This window comes from Bombus vancouverensis, chromosome 1 (genome assembly GCF_051014615.1).
Source record: "Bombus vancouverensis nearcticus chromosome 1, iyBomVanc1_principal, whole genome shotgun sequence".
NCBI lineage: Eukaryota > Metazoa > Arthropoda > Insecta > Hymenoptera > Apidae > Bombus > Bombus vancouverensis.
Genome location: NC_134911.1, coordinates 10,789,018 through 10,811,836, shown reverse-complemented (window position 1 = coordinate 10,811,836; position 22,819 = coordinate 10,789,018). Strand labels below are relative to the sequence as shown.

Here is a 22,819-nt window from a genome sequence, read left to right as displayed (position 1 = left end):
CATTGGTTAAAGTATTTGTTACCAACATAACATGACAGCCAGAAAAAAAGATTAAAATAACTAAACTATAATCTGTCCAGTTAATACTCTGGTCCACGGAATCGCTAGGAAAGACCATCCAGTTGGACGACCAACCAATTTGTGTTGAAAAAAGATCAAGATGGAAGGCAAGAATAGATTTCATTCTGCGAAACAGACAGAGACGATTGAGGAGTTATTCATAATATCTATGTATATATATATAGCGTTATCATGCGCAGGACGAAACCTCTTACCATCCATTTTGATATTTCTCGATTCAAAAAACAGACGGTTTTGTCAGTGTTTCCAGTTTAGGAGTGTGCAGTAAGCAATACTTATGTGATCGTAGCCCACATTACAGTTTAAGACTATATATTGCCTACATCAGAGATGATGAAAGATCTAGGAATATATTTCTATGTCCATGGAGCGAATCTACTCATTTCTGTATATATGACCGTATTATCCACTAATATAATTAGAATATCTGATCACGTGACCAATTGTGTTTACTTCTTATGACTCAACTCGTTGAATGAAGTACAGATCAGTTAGTTGGTTCAAAAACATTGATGTATTTTCTAAATATCTTATTTTATTTGTATTTTATCAGTATATAATCTGTTTTAAGTACATATATATTCTATTAGAATGAGACGACACAAAGTTAATTGAAAATTAAAGGAACAGTACATTCGTTGTGTATATATTTTCTAACCTCACATGAATTACTCTTGACAGTTAGACACGCTATGAACGAAGAATAAGTTCTACCATTAAATGTTAAAAATTGACTATTAGATATTGAAAAAATGAGTGATTCTGAGAACGAAAATTATGTTACTTTTGGAATCCCTCTTGAACCAATTGATGAAGGTTAGTAAAGATATTTTGGAAGATATAAAAATAAAATATTGATAGTACAGTATTTTATTTTCACATGCAATTATTGTAGATAATGTACCAAGGAAGAAACCAATGATGATTGAAGATCAATATGCATATGATGCACAAGGTAGACGTAGATTTCATGGTGCATTTACGGGTGGTTTCTCTGCTGGATACTTTAATACTGTTGGTACAAGAGATGGCTGGAGACCACAACGATTTAAATCTTCTAGAAGTAGCAAAGCTGGAAGTATTACTCAGCGTCCAGAAGATTTTATGGATGAGGAGGATACAAGTGAATTTGGAATTGCACCAACAGGGATTCGCGCTACGGAGGATTATATGGAATGTGGTCGAAGAGGTACAAAACGTGAGAGAATCACTCGTGACAGCAGTGGTCCTATTCCTGGTACTCCAGTATTGAAGGAGCTTTTGAAGCCAGTAAAGTAAGTGTTCCTTTGCTTTTTTATATCATATTAATACCAATAATAAATGTTTGATATAATAGGGAAACAGTTGGTATTATGCTACTAAAGAAGATGGGGTGGAGACCAGGTCAGGGAGTAGGATCAAGACTTACAAAAAAGGAGAAAGCTAAAATTGAAAAAAGGAATGAGAAGCTAAAACATATGCAGCAAGGATCTAGGAAGGCAAGTTCAGAAAATAGCTCTGATGATTCAGAAGATGATTATCAGAATGTTACATTTGCACCTGATGACTATGAGCCATTTAGGTAAATTCAAAATGTTGTATATAATTTTGATAAGCAAAATAAGATACATATATTAACTTTGCTTCATTTCTACAGATGTAACCCAAAAGATAATTATTTTGGCATAGGATACAGTGGTTTAGATAGAAGAACCATATTGTCTGGACATGTAAATTTATTTGAAACTCCAGCATTTAGCATTCAGGATAAGAACAAAAAATTATCGATACATGGACAAGCATTTGGAGTTGGCGCATTCGAAGCCGATGATGAAGATATATACGAGAGAGAAGATATGTCACGTTACGACTTTTCCTTAGGTCCTGAACGGAAAATCAAAACAAGATGGTCTGAGGATAGTAGTTCGAGAAATTTAAGCTACAACTGTTTAGAAGGCTTTATATTGGCAGAAAATAAATTAGAATTGAAAAAGGTTTTTCCACCTCCGGAATTGCCTAAGAATTTTGTACCAGTACATACAGTTAGGAAGAGCAGATTTTATCCTCCGATTGATAATGTTTCTCGTAGAACAGAGAATGGAAAGCGCAAAGATCTCACAGCCGCGGATAGAGCCAAAATATTGGAAGATACATGCAATGTGAAAAAGACATCCGAAACGCATTCAAATTCGGTACCATCAGTTGCTTCCAATATCATTTCAAAGACGTTAAATTTACGTTGGAAGCAACAAACGGAAGAAAAACAGAAAGAAGAAAATCTACAAGCTAAGGCAGCTGTATCGTGGATGGAAAAATTGAACGCACAAAGTTTTGTTAAAGGAGGTGTCGTTGGACCCAGTAAAAATTCTGATGGAAGTTTAAAAAGATTAGAAGAATTTAAAGATTCCTCCTTGACTTTTGAGGGACAAAGTAAATTGGATCAAGATGATTCTGTGAAGAATAGCAATGTGAAACCATATTTTTCTGATTCTGATAAACAAAGACGATTTGAACAATATTTACTTTTCGTAAAAGAAGGAGAGAAAAATAAGCTTGAAAGTATACAGCCATTATCTATGACAGAATGGGAAAGAGAACATGAACGAATTGAATTCGAACAAGCAGTAAAACTGGTTGGGCAACCAACAAATGAATATACTGGGAGTAAATTTACAAGTGCTTCTGATTCCACGAGTTCAAATATTTCTGCAAAATTTAGCCATGAGGATGAAATGAAACAAGCTGTAAAAATGAAAATGTTCGGGAAATTAACTCGGGAGCGAATGGAATGGAAGCCAGCGAGCATAGTTTGTAAGAGATTCAATATTCCAGAGCCAAAAGTTGGTTGTGCTCAACCTGAGATGCAGAAAAGGTCAACAAGGTTTTCCATTTTCGATTCCTTTGATTGGAATAATTCTACGAAGTTTTTGCGAGCGTCGCAAGAAGTAAATGAAGCAAGTACATCGTCAAAAGACAAAAGCAGTATTGAAAATACAGGCCAAAACATTATTGACAATACAGAAAAAGGCGCTATTAACAATACGGATTCCAACATTAAAATGAGTAATAATATATCTTTTTATAATCATCAAATTTTCGAACCTGTGTCAGAGAAAATGAGAAATTTCGAAGTTTCTTATGAGAAAGTTTTTGGAAAAGAAGTTCCAGAAACGTCATCGACAATATTCGAAGACAAACAAAATCTGGACAATAACTTTGATTCAAATAGAATAACAGAGACTATAGATGAACAGAATAAAACTGAAGAAGATATCAATACTACAACGAAACCTACATCAAAAAGTAAATCAGAAGAGAAGAAGGATCTTTTTAAAGCAATTTTTTTAAGCAGTAGCGAGGAATCTGATTCCGAGCCAGATGAAAGCTTAGACAGCGAAGCCGTGAAGTCTGTTTTGATTGGTAAAGTTCCAAGCGAAGTAAATGTAAATAGAAACACCTCTCCACCTAGAGGAATTTTTGCAAAGGTGGATCTCGATAGCTTAGTTACTAATACAAAAAGTAGTATGCAATCAAATGAAACAACAAGTAAAGAAAAAAACATAAACATAGTAGATCCTGAATTAGGGATTGAACCCAAAGAAGATGATTCTAATTTCAATCCCCCAGAGGCTCAATTATTATTGGATGTGTATGGACCTGCTCTTCCTTCAAGATTATTAAAATCTGAAAATGCAACCCCAGAAGCATCCAGTTCGCAAGCTTTGAAGCCTGTGTCTAGAAGTGTTGTAGTACCACAACTTAAAGTAGACTCTAAAGTTTCTGGTGTATGGGTGGAGAAAGTGAAGAAGTCCAAAAAGGAAAAGAAAAAGCACAAACACAGAGAACACAAAAGTTCGAAACATAAGCGGAAATCAAAGAAAGAAAAGCGTGGCTCGTGACGTAGGAAATAATTGGAATAGCGAAGGAATTACATGAAGAAGATGTCGATGGAGCAAATATATCCATTGATTATTTATTGTACGTTTCATTTTATTTGCATCATAGTATGGTGCCTTGTATATATTTAATGAAGTATTTGAAAATGCTTGTGCAAATCTGATATTAAGAGAATAAGGGGATGTCGATATGTACATACATGAATACATATATGTACATCCTTTTGTTGTGTTCTTTTTTTGTATATGTTCTAATACACACGAGTGAGCAAACCCTTATTTCTGTATTATTCGGTGTTCAGAATTATTTGTTGTCATTACAATTGAATAATAGTATAGTATCTATAATGACATATTTTCCTCGGAATTTATAATCGAATTATTTGTTCGACGTTGTAGAGTTTCTCGATGCTGGCCTACTATGATTCGTAGAACTTATCTTCTTCTCTACACTGAAAATATAAGAACATTGTTACGATTTTATTCAATTAAAATTTTCTACCACTGACTCCAATTTCAGAGTTAATTTCTCTCAAGTAATTCGTATATACATATATATGTACATATATTATTATAATTTATTATTTATTTACCTTTTTTAACATTCTAGAAATGATATTTTTAAAAATATGTTCGAACTTAAAGCTTTTCTATAATTCCATCAATTATTAACAATGCCCGTTTAAAATATAGTAGATTTTTCTCACTATTTAATTTTTTAATTTTTGTTTTAAATAGAAACATACCTGCTGCTTCTTGATCCTCTTTTGAACATGTCTGTTAATTTTTTCTTTAGATTTTTCTTTTCAGTCTTCTCATTGATGCTTGTTTCAGATCCCGATGTCTGCAACAATAAAAAAGGAAATAATTTTAAAGTTATTGGTATAATAGTTTCTTTTAAACAAATAATGGCGTTGTTTACTTACTTGAAGAGAAAGATCCATAGAAATATTTGGATCATCCACACTGGCTGATTTAGTCAATTTAGTTGTAATCTTTTTTATTATACCTTTACTATGCTTTTTTTCTCGCTCCAACATTTCGCTTTTAGTAGAACCGGTAGAGAGGCGACTATGTATTATAAGAGATTTAATTATTAGCTTGTTTTTTTCCTGATGTTCTTAGTCAATAAATATTCAAATTATGCATTATATGCAAAATATGCAAAATATGCAAAATTGAGGGGATGATTATCGAATTACCTGTCAACACTGGAATCTCTCTGCAAACTTTGTGCTCGTCCTTCAGCATCTGAACTTTCTAATGATTGCAAACTGGACATGTTGCTATCAGTGCCCCAAATGCGTGACTATACAATTATGAATGAATAAATGTTAATATCTTTTTAATATATCTATTATCGAAAACTTAACAGCATTAGAACTATAACATACTTCTTCATTTCGTACTGATGTCTGTTCTAAAGATAAACTCTTTCTCTTCAAACGTGGTTTCGAACGAGATGTTGTTATACCTTTCCCCGGGTCACTTTCCACGGATGTTGATCTATAAAATTGATTTACTGTATATGAGTATCTAGGTTTTCATTAAAGAAAACAAATGGTCACTGTTAGTAATAAATACCTCTTGCCAAGTTTCTTCAATCGTGTTGTATTTACTTCGTCCGCAGATTTCTTCGATTCTTTCAGTTCTTTTGCCACATCCATTAATTTTTTAACGGTATATTCTAATTTTTCTGTTCTCTCAACAAATTGGGAATTTGAACCTATTAATAAATTTGACATTATTGATTTAAAGATTGAAATATTTAATAATATTAATAATTACCTCTTATATCGCTTCTCGAATCCGACAGTGGCGATGATTCCCTAGATTTTGGTCCCTATATTACGAAAATAATTATTTATCATATTGATTTAGTTTACTTATTTTTTTTTATTGAATTTGTAAATTTAATATACCTTTAATCGTCTTGGTGGAGTCGGTGTATAAGTATTTGCAGTTCCATTTTCTGCTATACCGTTCAATTCGGGGAAAAGTTTCATCAAGTCATTGACTTGTTGCATCAATACATTCAGATTTCGTAATTCAATCTGTTCTTGTTTACATTTCTTCAGTATTACATCTTTGAGTTCTTCTCTCTCCTTCTCGTGACGTTCCTTTTCGCGTCTCATTTTTTCGTTACTGGTTCTTAATTTTGCGTGAGCGTCCCTTAATTCGAGCAAATCGCATTGTAACTGAAAAAATTAATATTTTCAAACAACTCAGAATTGGAAGGAAACAGAATGACAATCCAAAATTTTATATTGGTCCTTTTATTTACCTCTAACAATTTCTTCTTGCTTTCTTCTTTCTCTTCATCGTACACCTTTTTCAATTGATCTTGCCGTCTCTTATTCTCCAGCCTTTCCTTGGAACGTTCTCTTTCAATCTACAAAAACATCATTTGTTTAGGCTCTTTATGTTAATAACATTAATTCTAGTTTAACATGTACTTCGAATAGAGTTTGTCGCAAATCCCTCGCCAGTGTAGCGGTCTCTTGCAATAATCTCTGATGCTCCTCTCTTTCTTTTTGCCACGCTAACTCCATACGAACTTTCAGTCCTGGAATCTTCGTTCTACCACTAGTGAGCACTTTCTCTTCTTCGAGCTAAAATTAGAAGATAAAAATAAAAAGAAAAACGAATAGTGTGCAAATGTATTTTAAATCATCGATAAGTTACTGGAGAAAACATTTAAATACCTCGTTAATTCGCGACTGCAGTTCAGATACTTTAACATGACTCGCTGACTTTTCGGATACCAATTCAGCTTTCAATCTGGATGCTTCTAATCTCGCTTCAGAAAGCTCGTCTTCCAAGCTATTAATCTGCGTTTCTAGAACCAATTTACTGGCACCAGATACTTCCTCTTCCTAAAAAATGAGAAATGTTGTATAAATAAAAATGTAAGGATTACTTTTAAATTGAGTTAAAAGTAATCACTCTTGATGTAATATACAAATAGATCCAGGGAAGTGAGCGTAATGTTGGTGGGTAAAAAGAAAAAGATTAAAAATAACCAACCTCGTCAGATTTTCCAGAAGATGCGTTCGACTGTCTACCTCTAGCAGACTTTAATTCTGCGATAGTTTTTTGAGCACCTTCTAACATATGTTTATATGTATCGCGCTCGCGTTTGTACCTAGACAATTGATTTTGAATAGCTTGAATTTCATCGTTGATAGCAGTGATTCTATGCTCATAACGCATTTTGCATTGAGCTAAATCAGCTTTCTTCGCTTTCTCCATGTTTTCAAGGGCGTTTTTCAATTTTCGTATCTCCGACTCCAAAGCTGTTGTGTCTGGTGTCAGAGCTTGATGGATCTTTGATACTGCTTCATAGTCCTTCAGTTTGTCAGAAAGGTCGTCGTTCTGCAAAGTATATATTTTAAAACAAAACTTATTACATAATTTATGCTGTTAAACAAATATGTATAACTTAATTTTCTTACCGCTTTTCTTAAATCTTCTAATCGCGTTACTAATGTATTGTTTTCTTTCTTCAAATTGCTTATGTCATTATTCAAATCTGTTATCAATGCTTTGTTTGGCAGCTCACTCTCTCGTATACGATTCTGGAAATTTATATTAAAGATAATTTTTTACAATTAATTAAAGAAAATTGTAGTATTCTTCAAAATAGATTTTAAAATCGCGGATATAATAGTTAATTATATTATTTTATACTCACTTCTAGAGCTGATCTCTCTGATCGCCATTCGCTTTCTTTTATTTTCATTGATTGTCGCATTGATTCCAATTCTCTACGAATACCTATCAGCTCTATATTTTGCTCTCGTAATTTGCTATATTTAGATATGATATAGAAATAATTAAAAATACTTTGTTTCATTGTAATTAATTAAGCGTATTACCCATTACCTATTAAGCGACTCATTATCCAAATCCAATTGCTTTTTCAAATTCATCAATTCCTTGTATTTGTCATTCAGATTATCATATTCCAGTTGTCCTTTCTTGAGCTCGTTCTCCAAATCTAAAATATAGGCCACTGTTATCTTATGTAGACTTTTCTGATGTTTCTCGTGTCGCCATAGTGAAGTAACTTACTCAGAATCTTTTCATTGTACGTCTGCCTCAATTCATTCATCCGTTTCGTGTTCAATCCTGTTTTCTCCAATGCACTGATCTTCTTTTTCAAGGTAGCTACTTCACTCTCCTTTGATTCTTTCTCTTGATCGACTTGAGATAACAATTTTTCCTTTTCTTTCTTTAATTCCGAGACCTCCCTAGTCAGATCATTTATTTTCGTGGAATTGGAGGTTTTTGTGTTTTCTAATTCCTTCTTCAAGCGTTTTAACTCAGTATCGAGCTTAGTCTTTGTTTGTTCAACCTGCATTATAATATTATGTTAATATCTGTATTAATGGCGTTTTTAATTATTTAATTAATGTAATTTTTATCTAAAAAGGTAGTTACTGATGTCATTGATTGTTTCATTTTTGATTCTCGTTCCGTATATCCTGACAAATCATCTTGTAGCTTCTTCGATTTATCTTTTTCCAAAAGCAATTCTTTCTTCAGATCGTTTATCGTTTTCTCCAACTTTGCACCTTCGTTCTCTGATGTCTTAGCTGTTTCTATACAAAAGTTGGAAAAAAGAAAAAAGATTAATTAAGAAAATAATTGTTATTGATAGAAAAATTCAGTATTTTATTTATGATAACTTTTTTACCTAGATCCTTTTTCAATTGTACAGTTTCGTTATACACTTTAAGTTTCTCTGCGGATAGAGAGAGAAGCTTCGATTTTAGCTTCTCTTTTTCCTCGAGCAGTGCTGTCTTCTCCTGGTCCCATGTCTTCCTTTCGTTTTCTCTCAATGTCACTGCCTCCTCCAATTTCTTTTTTGCTAAAGTATTTCATACCAGAATAGATTTACTACATGTGACTTATTCAATACGTTAATACGAACACGTTAATAGGAAAAGTATGTTTAAAATAATCGAAATACTTACTGTTTTGCAAATCCATATTTTTTTCCTCGACTTTAGTACTGAATTTCTTCTTTTCTTTCTCATCTAACAACTCTTTCATAACAGAATCGAGCTTTTCCTTAAGTAATTCATGCTCCTTTGAGAGTTTGTCGTATTTCCCGTGGTTATCCTTGATTTTCATGTCCTGAATGTCCACCTCTTTGCCATCAGAAATATTCGTGAAGACAGTCATCATATCTCCTAAAGAATACAATTCGTTTATTTAATATTATGATTAAGATGGTGAATTAAGATAAATTTTTCTTCGCTTATTTATATTTTATCTCTAGATTATTCTTAATATCATTATACAAGTAGTGTTTTAGTTTAGAATGAACCTATTTCTTTTTCCATCTCTTCCACCATCTTCTTCAATTGTACTTTAGTTGTAAATTCAGTCGCCTTTTTCAGAGGCCTACTTTGGAATTCTCCTTTAACCTTTTGCAACGTTTCTTCAACTTTCTTCACCTAAAATAAAATATTTTTATTACTAATTTCTCATTTGAGCTTTATACGGAAACTTGCCTCTTCGTATTTCTTTTCCAGAGTAGCTTTCTCAGTTTCTAGTTCTTCCACCTTCCGCTCAACTTTCCTCAGTTTAAACGATAAGATTCGACAATTCTTATTCGACTGTTCCAAACTTTTTCGCAAACGAACGTGCTCGTCCGCTTGCTCATCCCTTAACAACACGAAATACTATTCTTAAGAGTCTCGACGAAATTTCTATCCAAAGACTATAGTATATTGGAACCGGATAAAATCGATTCAATAAAAAATTCCCAAAATGCTTACTAGACCGCGGATGTTAATGCAAATTTATATATTTTTTTTAAATATAATTAAAGAAATAAAACCTAAATAGAGATTTGTTTCACCCTATAAATATTATAATCAGTATCTTTCTTTGGATATTTTCCATCTATTTTTTAATATTATAGGCATTCAGTACGTTCCATTACCTAAATTCGTCGATATCATCATATACAAATTTCAAATTTTAAGACAAGTCTAAATATTTTCAAAAACGATACTCTAGATATTCCAAAGAATATTCAAGTTATTGTATTCAGAAGTTTCAGGATATTTAATTTTCATTTATATAATTTCCAAATAATTTAGATAATTTATTCCATCTATAGGTAATTATTCATATTCTTTTATAGATTATCCAGTTCCGTGAAGTTCAGTAGCGTGTTATAATTACCTGAGTTAATTGGTCACGTATACATTTAATCAAACGGAAGCCGAAATGCCATTCAGGGTGGGCGTAAGCAGGAGGAAGCGTACGCGTGATAAGTGTACAAAAATCGAAAGGGTTCGACGACAGTATAACGTTCCACATTACTGCTGTCTATGTTAAAAATGCTATTTCATTATACATATATCTCGTTCCTTTGCTCTTAAGATTCATTACATGGGTCTCGCGTTTATTCGCGAACGGTCAAAAATAAAATGTGGTCAAATATGTACTCATTTTACCAAGCAATGAAACGTCCACGTTCGATCCAGCTTTTGGCGAAAAACAGTGCCGTTCTTGTGTTGGAATCTTCCGTCCAAATTGACGTCCTGCAACAATTCAGATAGCTCATTTTGCTAAACATTTTTGGGCTGTGTGTCCTTTCTTCGTAGACATTACGTGGTAGAGGCGACAGCTTTAATTAGATATCTCCTTTATTTTGTATCTTTTGCTTAAGCGTTCCTCCTGAGTGCGAATCATGAAAAAAATTCGATTTACTTTTCTGACCATTTCATTTGATATCTTATCTGTTTTAGATCATTTCTTTCAAACAATTATTCCAATTTAGAATGTTTCTTTGTTTTATCTGCTTCTGGTTCCAGCTGCAGTAAGTGGAAATCCACTGTTTTCGAGCCCCTTCAAGATATTTTCATTTCTGAACACGGTTTCGTGTTTCTTCCAAGTTGATAAACTTTTTCTTTGTTTTTCTCTATGACACGATAATATTGTACGAAAATATCTCGTGTCGTATCGTGCCAATATTGGTCGCGTTTATTAATACAAACAGACATATATGTTATTGATAAACACGAAAAGGATCACAGGTGGGCGAGTCGTAATTCGCTGTTGTGATCAATCAACTTCTGTACTGATTAGTTAATCAATTCGAATTCAAACAAATCAGTTAGTAAAATGCAGTGGAATCTTTATTTTCCTATACACGATGATCATTTTATACTTCAAATATCTATTCTTCGTTTCATAATTATTTAATTTATTTGTTTTTTTTTTCATTAAAATGTTACAAAGATTGCACTACGCATGAAATTACAGGGCGTTAAATCGAATTTTTTTTTGCTTGAGAATTTCTCTTGAAAGCTTATAAAACTTTACTTCAGTGGTACATACAATAAAAATAATTAAATTATAAACATTTACATTGATAGTATACAGGTTTGAAACATAGTTTTAAACAATAAAAAGAGAATTATTATGAACTGAAAAAGAAGCCACGGTAAACATGCACATAGAAAAAATGTACTTATATTTAAAGATAAGAAAATGTAAAATTACCTAAACGTATCTTGCAGTTCGTATATCTCTTCCTCCAATTGCCGTATTTCTTTCTTCATATCTTCGTTGTCATCCATCAAACTCTCGCATAAATTCTCTGCTGCCTTCAATTTCGAACGTAGCTCATCCTTTTCCCGGTCTCGTTCTCCTCTAAACGTTTTCGAGTTCACTTCTTTCTCCAGGTCCCTTATCTTGGTCAATAAACTGTTCTTTTCTTGCGTAAGCGCTGAATATTATTAATATTATTATCATTTCTCAAGTAATTGAATTATCCAGAATTGAAAGTCCATAGATTAAACTAGCAGTGGAGAAAATAATTAACAATAATTTACTGTTTACTATAGCAAAAACACTTCCAAATTGTAAATTTCAAATTGTTAAATATTAGTTTTTATTATATTATCAAATTTCTAAAAGCATTTCTAAAAATTTCTCCATTTCTTATCATAAATTTTGTAAAAATTTATATTTTCTAATTTTTATATATTAATTTATTCATTTTTCATGGGTAATACCTTCATTCTTCTTCTGTAATTTCTGTACTTCATTCGGTGCAGCTTTACTCGATATGGTTTCCATAGTTGCTAATCGCCTCATCAGGATCTCGCTCTTTTCCTTTTCCGCCCTCTCGCATCGTGCTTGCAATTCTCTTACTTGTAGCCTTAACTGTTCTACCTCGCTCTAACGATAATAAAATTGCACCGTTATTCCTTTAATTTTCACACACACGCGTGGATAATTATCAATCTTATCTACAGCACTAATCGTAAGATTATTATTGCTACAAGCGTACTACATATATGTATATAAACCGATTAGTAAGAAAGATTAGAAACGAAATGAAGAATGCTGTTATGGTTACTTTTTCCGTCCATTCTTCGCTTGCCATTCGTCGTTCTCCATTTTTTTCGCTGCTTTTCGAAGAACCAGTCTTCGACTTCTTCACCTGAATAGAAAAAGCAATGTACAACAAGGAAATTCAATTCTTCCATGTACGATTATTAACTTTTCTTTCGTGAAACACTAAAAGGTAAACATAGTCAGATTAAGTGATAACCATCGTGAGAATTGATAGCGGTAAAAAAAAAGTTGTTTACGTGGTGTAATCACGTGTATACATTTTGATGAACGTTCCATTCAATGAGCAAAGTTATTGAGATCTTCTTGAGAAGCTCAAGCGTGGTTAAATTTGCTGTCGTAAATGTACAACGTACACACATATACAAATAATTGAAAACATTCCAGCAGTTTGATTGCAAGTTGAACGAAAATGGTTCTGTTAAAAAGCTCCAAATTTTTGTTTATATGTATATCGTTAGTTTGGTAGAAAAATGATATAAATTAAAGAAAAGGAAATTTCTCAGGAAATTGCTTTGTAGGGTTTCTAATAAAATATTATTTAACAGTATCGCTTATTCAAGAGGGGGTTAAAATAATCCTATCTTGAATTTTGACATTGTTATTGTTATATATTACAAGTTTTGTAACGAAGAACCTATTTGTAGATTAAATTTTTATAAATGTTTCAGAAGTGAAGATATTTCAGGTATTTCACTCTTTTCTAGCAAGTCGACAACGTAGTTACACATAAATGATTATTATAGACTGATAACAAAATGGAACAGTCATTTAACTAGGTTAATTGATTTTTAAAGCTTAAACGCATAAATATTTAGGAATAAATATTCAATTGAAACCAAATTAGCTCTTATTCATATATGTATACATATACATTAACAAATCCCAGTAATAACAAGATAAAAGTTACAACATTGCGATAAGCAACATTTAAAACTCACAAAATCTCACAGCGATCGAAAATTTACCTGGATTATGAACTCGACGTCATTTTCTGAGGCGCTCTCATTGCTGTTATCTATAACCTCCTTAATTTGTAACTTGGTTGGCCTCCTATCTGCAAATAACGGGATGAATTTGACAACAAAGAAAAACACGCTTATCGATAATCTTGATAAAAAGCAATATTTATTATATGTAAGTACCTTCCAATCTCTCTTCGTTGTCGATAGCAGAAAGATCCATGAGCGAAGTCCAACCAGCTGCTGCGTACGATGACTCTGAGCTTGCTCTAAAGTCATCTTTTGCCAAATTTGTCGCTGAAGACCAACCACGTCTTCCATTCTCGGCAGATCTACGATACAAGTGTTATTGTAAACATTTGATATAACCTCCTATTAAAATTTCCTATGAATCAAATTTGACGATTTTATCGCAATTTGTAATTGATCCAATACAGATCAACTTTTATCTGAAATATTTTTGTGTTACATTATCAGAAGTGTTTAGAGAGCATTACTGCACACTGTTTTTCGCTGAATATTCTCAGTTCCACAACTGTTATCTTAAATACTATATTTTTATAATAATTATATAACTATTGTACAATAGCGTTTGTTTGTCGTATGGTTTTCATTTACTTGCCGTGCTCTTATACCAAACATTAGTTAAAATTATGAGGTGAAAAATCTATTTAACAGAATAAAGGTAATAAATTTAGATGAAGCTTTGGATAAAATTTCAGATTAATTGGATCATGAAACGACAGAACAAATGTTGGATCAGAGTCCTTTAAACTGTAAAAGCCTTTGGCTGGAGCTAAAATCCACCATGAAATAGTTATGGGTTTTATATCCCAGAATCATATCGAAAGACCAGCTCAGACTATTTCGGTATTTTGAGCCTGGAGTCATTATATTTTCGGACCTTTCCTTGGTGATTCTGGTTAGTTTCTCGAATTCCGATAGAAGATAGTTTCGGTGTATCTTAAGATTCTATTATTTTAACTGTCGAAGCCCCACGATTTTAAGATTACGTCTGCTTGTAATTTGTAAAGTATAGGATATAGCTAAGCTTCATGCTATTATGATTATAGTTACCATCGCATCTTCATCTATATCATTGCATATCATTGCATACTCATCTAAAAAAGACTCAATTTTTAATACATATGCTGCTAAAATTTACTCCTTTTAGATGAATTGATAATAATATCTATGTTAGTTATAGGGAACGTAAAAAAAGTAAAAAAAAGTGGGACTCGTTTACTTTTCCAAAATCTAAAATTGGAAGTTTGGCAAAAAGTTGAAATCTATTACGAAATAATTTCAATTTGAATTTCACCAAATTTAGTGTTCTTCGCGTTCTTTCTTTTTTTTTTCGTATGCAACGTTTTACGAAATTGCAATTGAAATATCTTTTAAATTAATCATTTTTCGACCCAAGTACTTCAATATCTTTTTGTGAAAAAGTGCGTCGAATGGTTTATAAAAAATTATACTGTTAAAAAATGAGTACAATTGCATCTGCGAAAAAACTAGTTAGCACGGTAGAGAATGTTAAACAGTGCAAAATTTTCCTTTGCGATTTTCCTTTAACTTTACTTGAGTCAGAGTTATGATCTGTCCTAGTTGCTAGAAACACCCTGTACATATTATGTGTATAATCATTCTGTGATCCTATAATTACGGGTTAACGAATACAAATGAAATTAAAATCAGCCTGTTATAACCTCCGACTTTTGATACGTCCATAATCACAATTTCAGTGAATGGTTTCAATAATTATTTCCTCTTTCTATGCTTATTTTTGTTTCTTATTTTCCATATGTTGCGCATATGTATATACTACGAATAAATTTCGCTAAATGACTTTTCGCCTTCGAGGTTCTGGGATAAGTGCTGAGTCAGTCCTTTCGCCACGAAGTTCGCCACTTTCCTCACTCCGTGACCACATTTTTCTAAACCATTCTTACTACTCTATACTATACGCGCACCACATGACGTCAGATCATCGGTTGTGGGTGCGTTCCTGCAAACTCCGAACTCTGAACTCCGAAATTATAACATTCGCAGCTCCTAGAGCTCTCTCAAATCTATATATCCACTCCTTAAAACTATGTACAGGTAGTGCGAGGTCTGCAACACAGACCCATGAGACTACCTCCGGGCGGGCCAGTGATCGTCGGCTTTTTGACGAAATGTGTAGCTCCAGCTCCGGTTCCTGCAAGATAGAAGCAATATCTTGTACTATCACTGTCTGTATTTACATAGCTGAAGTTGCACCTTTGATCTCGCCAAAAAGCCGACAACCATTGGCATTGGCTCGTCCAGAGGCAACCTCGTGGATCTGCCTCGTAGCCCTCGCATTGTCTGTAGTCTGCACATAGCTCTATAATCGAGCTTGTCGCCAAGTCACCCTCTTGAGAGACCTTGACACGTACAGTCGCTTTTTTAGAGTGATCTAACGCTACATATGTGCGTGCGCGCGCGCGCGTGTGTGTGTGTATTTTAAACGAGTAGAATTTTTCCCTTATTATATCATGTAGTCATTTGAATGAATTGTAAGAGGCTTGTGTAATTTTTAATATACTCAAATTATGATTTTGCAAATGGAGTTATACCTTTAGTTATACAATCACCAGAATATAGTAACTAAGTTAAAAGGTTTATATTCAATGCGATTTTCGGTAATAAGCTGCCGCCATCTTGAATTTCGATGGTGTTTTAATATGTTGTTGACGGCATAATTCTGAATAAGCTTTTGTAGTATATGTAACCGTCATTTGATCTTAATTTCCAAGATATTTGCAAAAAACTATCGGTACCACTACATTGAATTCTACCTCCAATTGTGCGTCCATGACAGCGTAAGCGCTAGTATTGTTTGCCGCTTACTTCACAGTTAAACTTCACACATACAATGACGCCTAAGTCAAACCTAATTCTTATCATTTGTTTATAGTTTATATATGTTTGGGTCAAGTGTCATTTTATCTATGAAGTTTATCTGTAAACCAATGGCCGACAACCAATGCACTTACGCTGTCACGGACGCACAATTGGAGGTAGAATTCAATGTAGTGGTACCAACAGATTTTTTGCAACTACATATCTCGAAAACTAAAAGAGCCCAATGGTAACATACAAAAGAAAAAGTTTTTTAAAATGTTGATTTCTCTAATATATTAAAAAATCATCAGAATCCAAAATGGTGGCAGCTTTCTAAATAATTATTTAACAAATTTACGTTTCTATAGAATATTTTATGTACATATTTTAATACATGTTATATGTTGTAATATGTATTCCAGGTTTAATCATTTACATTACACATATATTACCATATATTATCATTATTTATATGCACATATTTTTACATCAACTACTTGCACTCTTGCATAAATACATAAACATCTGCAATACTAATCACTTACCGGCCTGAAGATTGCTCGTACGATAAACTAGGTGACGACGATGTGATATCCTTCAAGCTATCTTTCTTGCCTCCGTGCTCCTTGTAATCTCTAAACATGTTTTTATTATGATTATTCAAGCCTTTTTAGCCAGATCTAATATCTTTTCTTCCTACTCTTTAACTGCAGTGACTACGAAAAGTATTTGCACCATTCTATTTAGATATTAGTTAATTAGATCTAAGTATATTAAATTTTGTATTATTTAACCACCTTCATACTACAAAAATTTGGTATTATGAAGATAAAATTTAGTAAAAAAACTGCTTCATTGGAAAATAAGACTATGTGCAAATATTTCTTGTTGCCATTGTATATACATAACTTTTACAATGATAGAAATAGGCGACTAAATAATACCTGAAGCATCTTTTGCAACGGGTTGGCCATCGCACTTGTGGATGGAAACCAAGTGGACAGAGGGGATCTCCTTTCTTCGAGGAATACATGTGGTGCATTCTACATGTGAAAACGAGAAATATGAATCGTTACGAAACACAATGCAAGTGATCTCGAATATAAACGTATACTTCCGGATAAGAAACACATGGCACAGAACTGAAAAATTTTATTGAATAACAAGCAGAAATACGAAAATATATTTCATTAACTTAACAATTAGTTTTTAATATACCACTATATAGTTCTGAAATGAAAACAAATATTTTTCCCATAATAAATAATACCCAATTTGGTCTTCCCATAATACCCAATTGTGGTCCACACCATTGCGTTTTTACCCATTTGTAGACAACTTGCAAATTTCTCTTCCGTCTGTAAATCATGATACTAATACATACTTCCATCTATTTTAACGATCAATTAATCTTTTCTCGTCAGTGAAAATAATATTTCTCCAGTTTTCAATTTATTTTAAATGCTTTGCGACAAATCCCAGCCTTTGCTTCCTACGAACATCTGTTAATTGGAAAAACGAATAGTATAAAGTATATTGACTTGATCAACCAATAAATACAAGCACATACAGTACGTATTGCGGAGAAAAATGCTTATTCCAACAAAATAATGCCGCGGCCGCACCGCACAGTCTGGTCATCCGACCTAGATATGATAGAAAATTGTTGAGGTAAGCCAGTAAGAGCAGTTTATAAAAATATACAATTCAAATAAAAAAAAATTCAATTTCAAAAGCTATTCAAATTGTCATCAAAAAGAATGACAGCAGTTGTAAAAAATAAAGGAAGTTCCACGAAATATTAACATGATAATATCTTTAATGAATCTGAGTAAATTTTCCTTTTTCTGCAGCATGTGCTATCATTTTGTCCGACTGTATTCTTGTCATATTTCTAATTTTGCAGGAAAGATATCAATTTTCACTTCAGAACTATATAGTGGTATTAATATTAGGTCGTTCGAAAAGTTTCTTTCGTTTTATAAGAAAATAATGAATGCACAACATTTTCCGTTTTATATTATTTTATCGAATTATGTATGATCAATTTTATTCTATCAAAATAAGGATCACAACGTTCGACAGATTAAGTTTCATGTTTGTATGAAGATGCATCATTGTAAAAGACGGGTCTGTATAAGAAAAGACACATATATATTCGGACAACCTAATAAAAACTAGCTTTTAAGTTAATAAAATATATCTGTGTATTTCTGCTTGTTATTCAATAAAATTTTTCGAATTTGTGCTATATGCTATTTGTTTGTCCGGAAGTGTACTTAGTAGCTTTCTATTATACAATAGATAAATATCGTAGATGTTTGGCATGTCATACTTCTAGTCGCGTGCAGTGCAACACATAGGTTAAATCGACACTTAGACACGACGTCAGTTTACATGATGCGAGATAACGCGATGCATGCTTGTAGAAGTGGTTTTTCGATAGAACAAGAATATTTTCGCTCGTCCAGCGAGACGTTACGGTTGACGGTTAGTAGGGAGCGTTCGGAACGATTCCAAGTTTTTCAATAGTATGATAATTCGAATCACTTTAAAGATGATTCTTATAATTCTTGAAACTTTTAAGTTGGAGATCTTGGTAGATGTTGAATATTGGAACTTAGTGTAGTAGTTATAAGAAGTATTTACACGCTGGTTAATTAGACCAATTACATATATTAAATTTGCATCCTTTAATAGTACATGCTTTTATATGACAATAAACACTTAATACTATGAAAATGGATGTAGAACCTGATTAAAAATAAGGATCTGTGCAAATACTTTTTGTAACTTCTATAGATCTTTAAGATTTTGATAAATCTTGAAACTCTCAATACATTTCAAAGCTTGATGATTATTCAGTTTATGGTTATATGTATACTATAAAATATCGAATACCTCTAAACTCCCAAAACATTGAAACCTATCAAATCTATCAAGATTTAACCAAACTTTAAATATTCAAGACCTATTAAGATCTTTAAGAGAGTTAAATATAAAATCTGTTCAAAGTGATTCAAATTTTTCGCCACATGTACGTCTACATATATCCGAAACGGTTTAAAGCTCCAGAGTGCATAGCTAGTTGCAAGATGTAGCTCATTACACATAAATAACCGATGAATTTGTACTCTGGTATCGTGCTGTTTGTAAATAAGAAAATAAATCATTAGTGTCGAGGTGTCAACATATACATATGACATACACACACACACACACATATATGTATATATGAAGTATTAGATTTTGTGTACTAATAGTATAGATAGATAATTTGCTTTCCATTTATTTTAATCATAGTTAATACACGTTGCCAGCCATAAATATTGGGACAGGTACATTCATTGAAGGATTTTAACACATTTTACTTTACTCAGTATTTTAAATTATTGATAAATAATAGATTTATAATAAGATACATAAAAGATAAAAACAGTGAAAAACATATAATTTGTATTAAATATCAGTTAATGTTTTAATATTCATGACCGACAGTACAAGTGTAAGACAGCGAGTAGAAACAAGAACGGTGACATGTGATTCATCACAGGGATCCTGATAAACTGTGTCGTACCACCATAAACGAGTTACGTGAGAAATATACGAGGTTGGTAATCGGAAATCTCGACGATTTCCAGCAGAGCATATCTCGCAAAAGCGTCACATGGGGCGCAGATATATTTCGATGTGCCTTTCACAATTCTAACAGGTATAAAGGCTTGCTCAACGAACAATCGATATTGACGCTAGCAGAATTTACCTAAAAATAAAACCTTGAATTAATATAATAAGAGAATAAGAGTTTCGTAAGCAGTGAAGACGAGACTTAAGGTGAGGCTTGGTTTTCGACGAATCGCGAAATACTTGGCAAGGGATAAATGAAATTCAGCTCGAAACTATGTTTTATAGATCAAATAGTTATAATGTACGTTTAGGAAACCTTGATGGAATCTACAGCCTGTGTGTCGACGCGGTTCCAAATTGTCTTTCATCCATCAACGGTGCCATTATTTGTCCGATTTCTAATAATAAATTTGTGGAAAAAATAAATAAATACTTCTATAAATCTAAATGTGAATATTTATGCATTTAAAGAACATTGAAAAGTAAAAGATTTACTTTATAGAATGCACGTAATATGAAGAAATATTGGGCTGTTTGGAAAATTCATAGTGTTTTTACTAGTTAATTTATTCTCTTGTATTCTGTATATTATATTAGAAAAAATAATGGGTAAAGTATTTAATAGTAGTGATGAAAAATTATAAAAATATATGGTGCAAGTATTGTTTATCGATGTACTAATTTCATAAATATGCAATATCTTCAACTTGTTAATAAATTTAAATAAATTTCGCTACGAACTTCCAAAAAATCCAATATATAAAATATTCAAAGTGAAGCACATGTTATGATAGTAGACAAAATACATCTATTCAGGTTTCAGTTCTTTAATTATTTGGATAAAAGTACGGATTTGCATAAACGTCTGCAGTCTATTAATCAATATGGAATGTGCAATCTCGTTACTCTTTTATGTTCACTCGGTATCAAATTTTTCGATTTCGATATTATTTAGTATACATTTGGCTTAAATGAAAATATATTATCAACGTCTAACAGATTTTTTGTCATAAACAATCTTAATCATTGGATTAAAACAAGTTTGCATCGCTTTATTATATATGCTGGGGTTTTCATACAATCGATATATCCAATTAAGAAACATCGATCCAATAAGATCTTCGTATTACAATCATTGAACCCACACCGAATCGATGTTCTTCTCCCCAAAAAACTTCACGCTTCTAACAGTTTATGTTTCCGAATTCCATAACAGAAATCGCTAATTGTATTTTAACGCATAGAATACGATTTTTAAACTTACTTTCTTTCCAAACAAATATTTTCTATGGAAGGAGCCTCTGCTGAATCAATATGTAGTTCCAGTTCTCAAAAACTTTAATCCGACTTTGAATCGCATTCCATAAAATACTCCTCTTATTCAAACAATCGAACACACACAAGATTTCTCTCTTTCTCCCGATTTCGAACTCGATTTGATCTTATGCAATTTCATATCGATCAACGTGTAAGTACTTACTTGATCGATGTTCACCCAAATGCAGCAGGCGGGTGGGATTAAATTTGTCCTAGGCGTCGTTAAAAATGCTCGAGCGCATTTTTCATGAGTACATCTTTCATTTCGAGGATACAAAATACGAGGAAACCCTCTAGTCTCATATTAAACGAATATAATAAACGAACAACATAAGTATAATTGTAATCTTGTAACCGATCACTAGGCGTAACGAGTGCACTTGTTCAAAGCGTTTCTCTATTTTTTAACATTCACGGTTCGTTTACATGTTTCGACGTTTTTCACTGACGCACTGATTTCTTCTTTTCCCTTATTTTTGTTCTCTAGGTAGTTGCGACGATCACAACGTCGATAGACGTCACTAATACCACTGACACGGTGCTGCTATTACGAGGGTTAGGCCGTTACTCGCTTCGGACTCGCACGTATGATAATTTGGATCACTGCCAAAATGTATATTTATCTCTAGCTATAAATATATTGCGCTTCTTTACGAGTATTTTGTGCACACATACGCGTACGCGTGGGGTTAAAGGTATCTACAGAAGCAATGCCGCATCTGGCCAGTTAACAAGGGAGGATTTCTATACCTGTATTCTCTTACACAATTAACCCTGCTACGTTCTTTTGGTTATGATCGATCTAATCGTATTTTTTAATATACTCCGCAGTTTTAGAAAAATATGAAAGAAATGTTATTAGTACCCTACATATGTAATGTATGCCAATAACTAGATTGTGGATTTTTATGCATTTATGTGAAATTTAAAGATACAAGAGTGGACAGAATGTATATAATATATATATATAACTTCATATTCATTATAATTTGTAGGAAACGAATCTCTATTTAAATTCTATTTCTTTAAAGTTGTATTATATACAGGAGATCCTTACTTTGTTCCGTATAACTTTGCCAATAGAATCTACAAGTGAAAATAAGTAAGAATATCATATAAACATACGCTCAAAAATGCTTTGTTATAAAATTATGACAAAAATTCGAAATAACAATTGACAATATATACCTACGTTAGTTCCATTTCAAAGTGTCGTCCATTCTTATAAATACAGCTTTGGCATTTGTCAGATATTGAATTTATTGCAAATTTCTCGTTGATTTCCTTGCATTTTATTGAGCATAATTCATTTATAAATTATAAATATTTTTGCATTAATTCCTCTTATATATTAACGACCTCAGGATTTACACAGCTTCTATAAACAGATCAGATAAATATTGCCAATCTGTTCTTATGCTATCGAACGAAAATCTATACGTTGTTATTTCGAATTTTTGTTATAGTTTCTTAACAAAGCATTTTCAAACTTATGTTTATATGATACTTTTTTTTAATTTCACTCGTAGAATCTGTTGGCAAAGTTATACGGAAAAGCGTAGGCACAACCTGTATAATAATATATCGTATAGTATAAAAATATAAATTTGTATAAAAATCTGCAGTCCAATTATTGTTCCATAAGGTTTAAACAAGTAATTCAACAGGTTTTTTTCATACTAGAAGTTGCAAGATGCAAACTGT

General features: G+C 32.4%; 2 protein-coding genes across 8 annotated transcripts; one reads left to right on the top strand and one right to left on the bottom strand.

Moving 5' to 3' along the window:
- The first annotated feature begins 54 nt into the window (after positions 1-54).
- Positions 55-4,464, top strand: LOC117153738 (G patch domain-containing protein 1 homolog). Of its 2 annotated transcripts, none has more exons than XM_076618678.1 (5): positions 55-167; positions 763-897; positions 977-1,355; positions 1,418-1,642; positions 1,718-4,464. In XM_076618678.1, the coding sequence occupies exons 2-5, from the start codon at positions 834-836 to the stop codon at positions 3,957-3,959; spliced, it is 2,910 nt and encodes a 969-aa protein (XP_076474793.1). In that variant the 5' UTR covers positions 55-167; positions 763-833; the 3' UTR covers positions 3,960-4,464. The 2 variants fall into 2 exon arrangements, with proteins under 2 accessions (XP_076474793.1, XP_033183965.1); XM_033328074.2 differs by having other exon boundaries at positions 55-345.
- LOC117153737 (uncharacterized) lies at positions 4,009-21,682 on the bottom strand. Of its 6 annotated transcripts, XM_076618624.1 has the most exons (31): positions 21,279-21,682; positions 20,104-20,196; positions 19,749-19,934; positions 17,116-17,214; positions 16,717-16,806; positions 13,487-13,635; positions 13,310-13,398; positions 12,346-12,429; positions 11,999-12,164; positions 11,484-11,709; positions 9,479-9,632; positions 9,292-9,421; positions 8,936-9,154; positions 8,656-8,829; positions 8,400-8,560; positions 8,031-8,313; positions 7,842-7,971; positions 7,651-7,765; positions 7,412-7,534; positions 6,984-7,331; positions 6,662-6,832; positions 6,413-6,568; positions 6,241-6,348; positions 5,879-6,154; positions 5,745-5,799; positions 5,541-5,682; positions 5,351-5,462; positions 5,159-5,265; positions 4,883-5,027; positions 4,703-4,800; positions 4,009-4,408 (listed from the first exon to the last, which is right to left on the bottom strand). In XM_076618624.1, exons 4-31 carry the CDS (start codon positions 17,211-17,213, stop codon positions 4,336-4,338), a joined length of 4,182 nt encoding a protein of 1,393 aa, XP_076474739.1. In that variant the 5' UTR covers position 17,214; positions 19,749-19,934; positions 20,104-20,196; positions 21,279-21,682; the 3' UTR covers positions 4,009-4,335. The 6 variants fall into 6 exon arrangements, with proteins under 6 accessions (XP_076474739.1, XP_033183962.1, XP_033183963.1 ...); XM_033328071.2 differs by lacking the exon at positions 20,104-20,196; XM_033328072.2 differs by lacking the exon at positions 20,104-20,196 and having other exon boundaries at positions 7,842-7,956; positions 21,279-21,681.
- Positions 21,683-22,819: the final 1,137 nt, after the last annotated feature.

Bases quoted from the DNA above. Each gene is read 5' to 3' on its own strand.
- LOC117153738 (XM_076618678.1), top strand. From the start codon at position 834: ATGAGTGATTCTGAGAACGAAAATTATGTTACTTTTGGAATCCCTCTT. The intron at 898-976 runs GTTAGTAAAGAT...CAATTATTGTAG, and splicing joins TCTTGAACCAATTGATGAAG to ATAATGTACCAAGGAAGAAA. The intron at 1,356-1,417 runs GTAAGTGTTCCT...TTGATATAATAG, and splicing joins GAGCTTTTGAAGCCAGTAAA to GGAAACAGTTGGTATTATGC.
- LOC117153737 (XM_076618624.1), bottom strand. From the start codon at position 17,213: ATGCACCACATGTATTCCTCGAAGAAAGGAGATCCCCTCTGTCCACTT. The intron at 9,155-9,291 runs GTTCATTCTAAA...TGTATTCTTTAG, and splicing joins AGAGATGGAAAAAGAAATAG to GAGATATGATGACTGTCTTC. The intron at 6,349-6,412 runs GTACATGTTAAA...ATGTTTTTGTAG, and splicing joins TGCGACAAACTCTATTCGAA to ATTGAAAGAGAACGTTCCAA.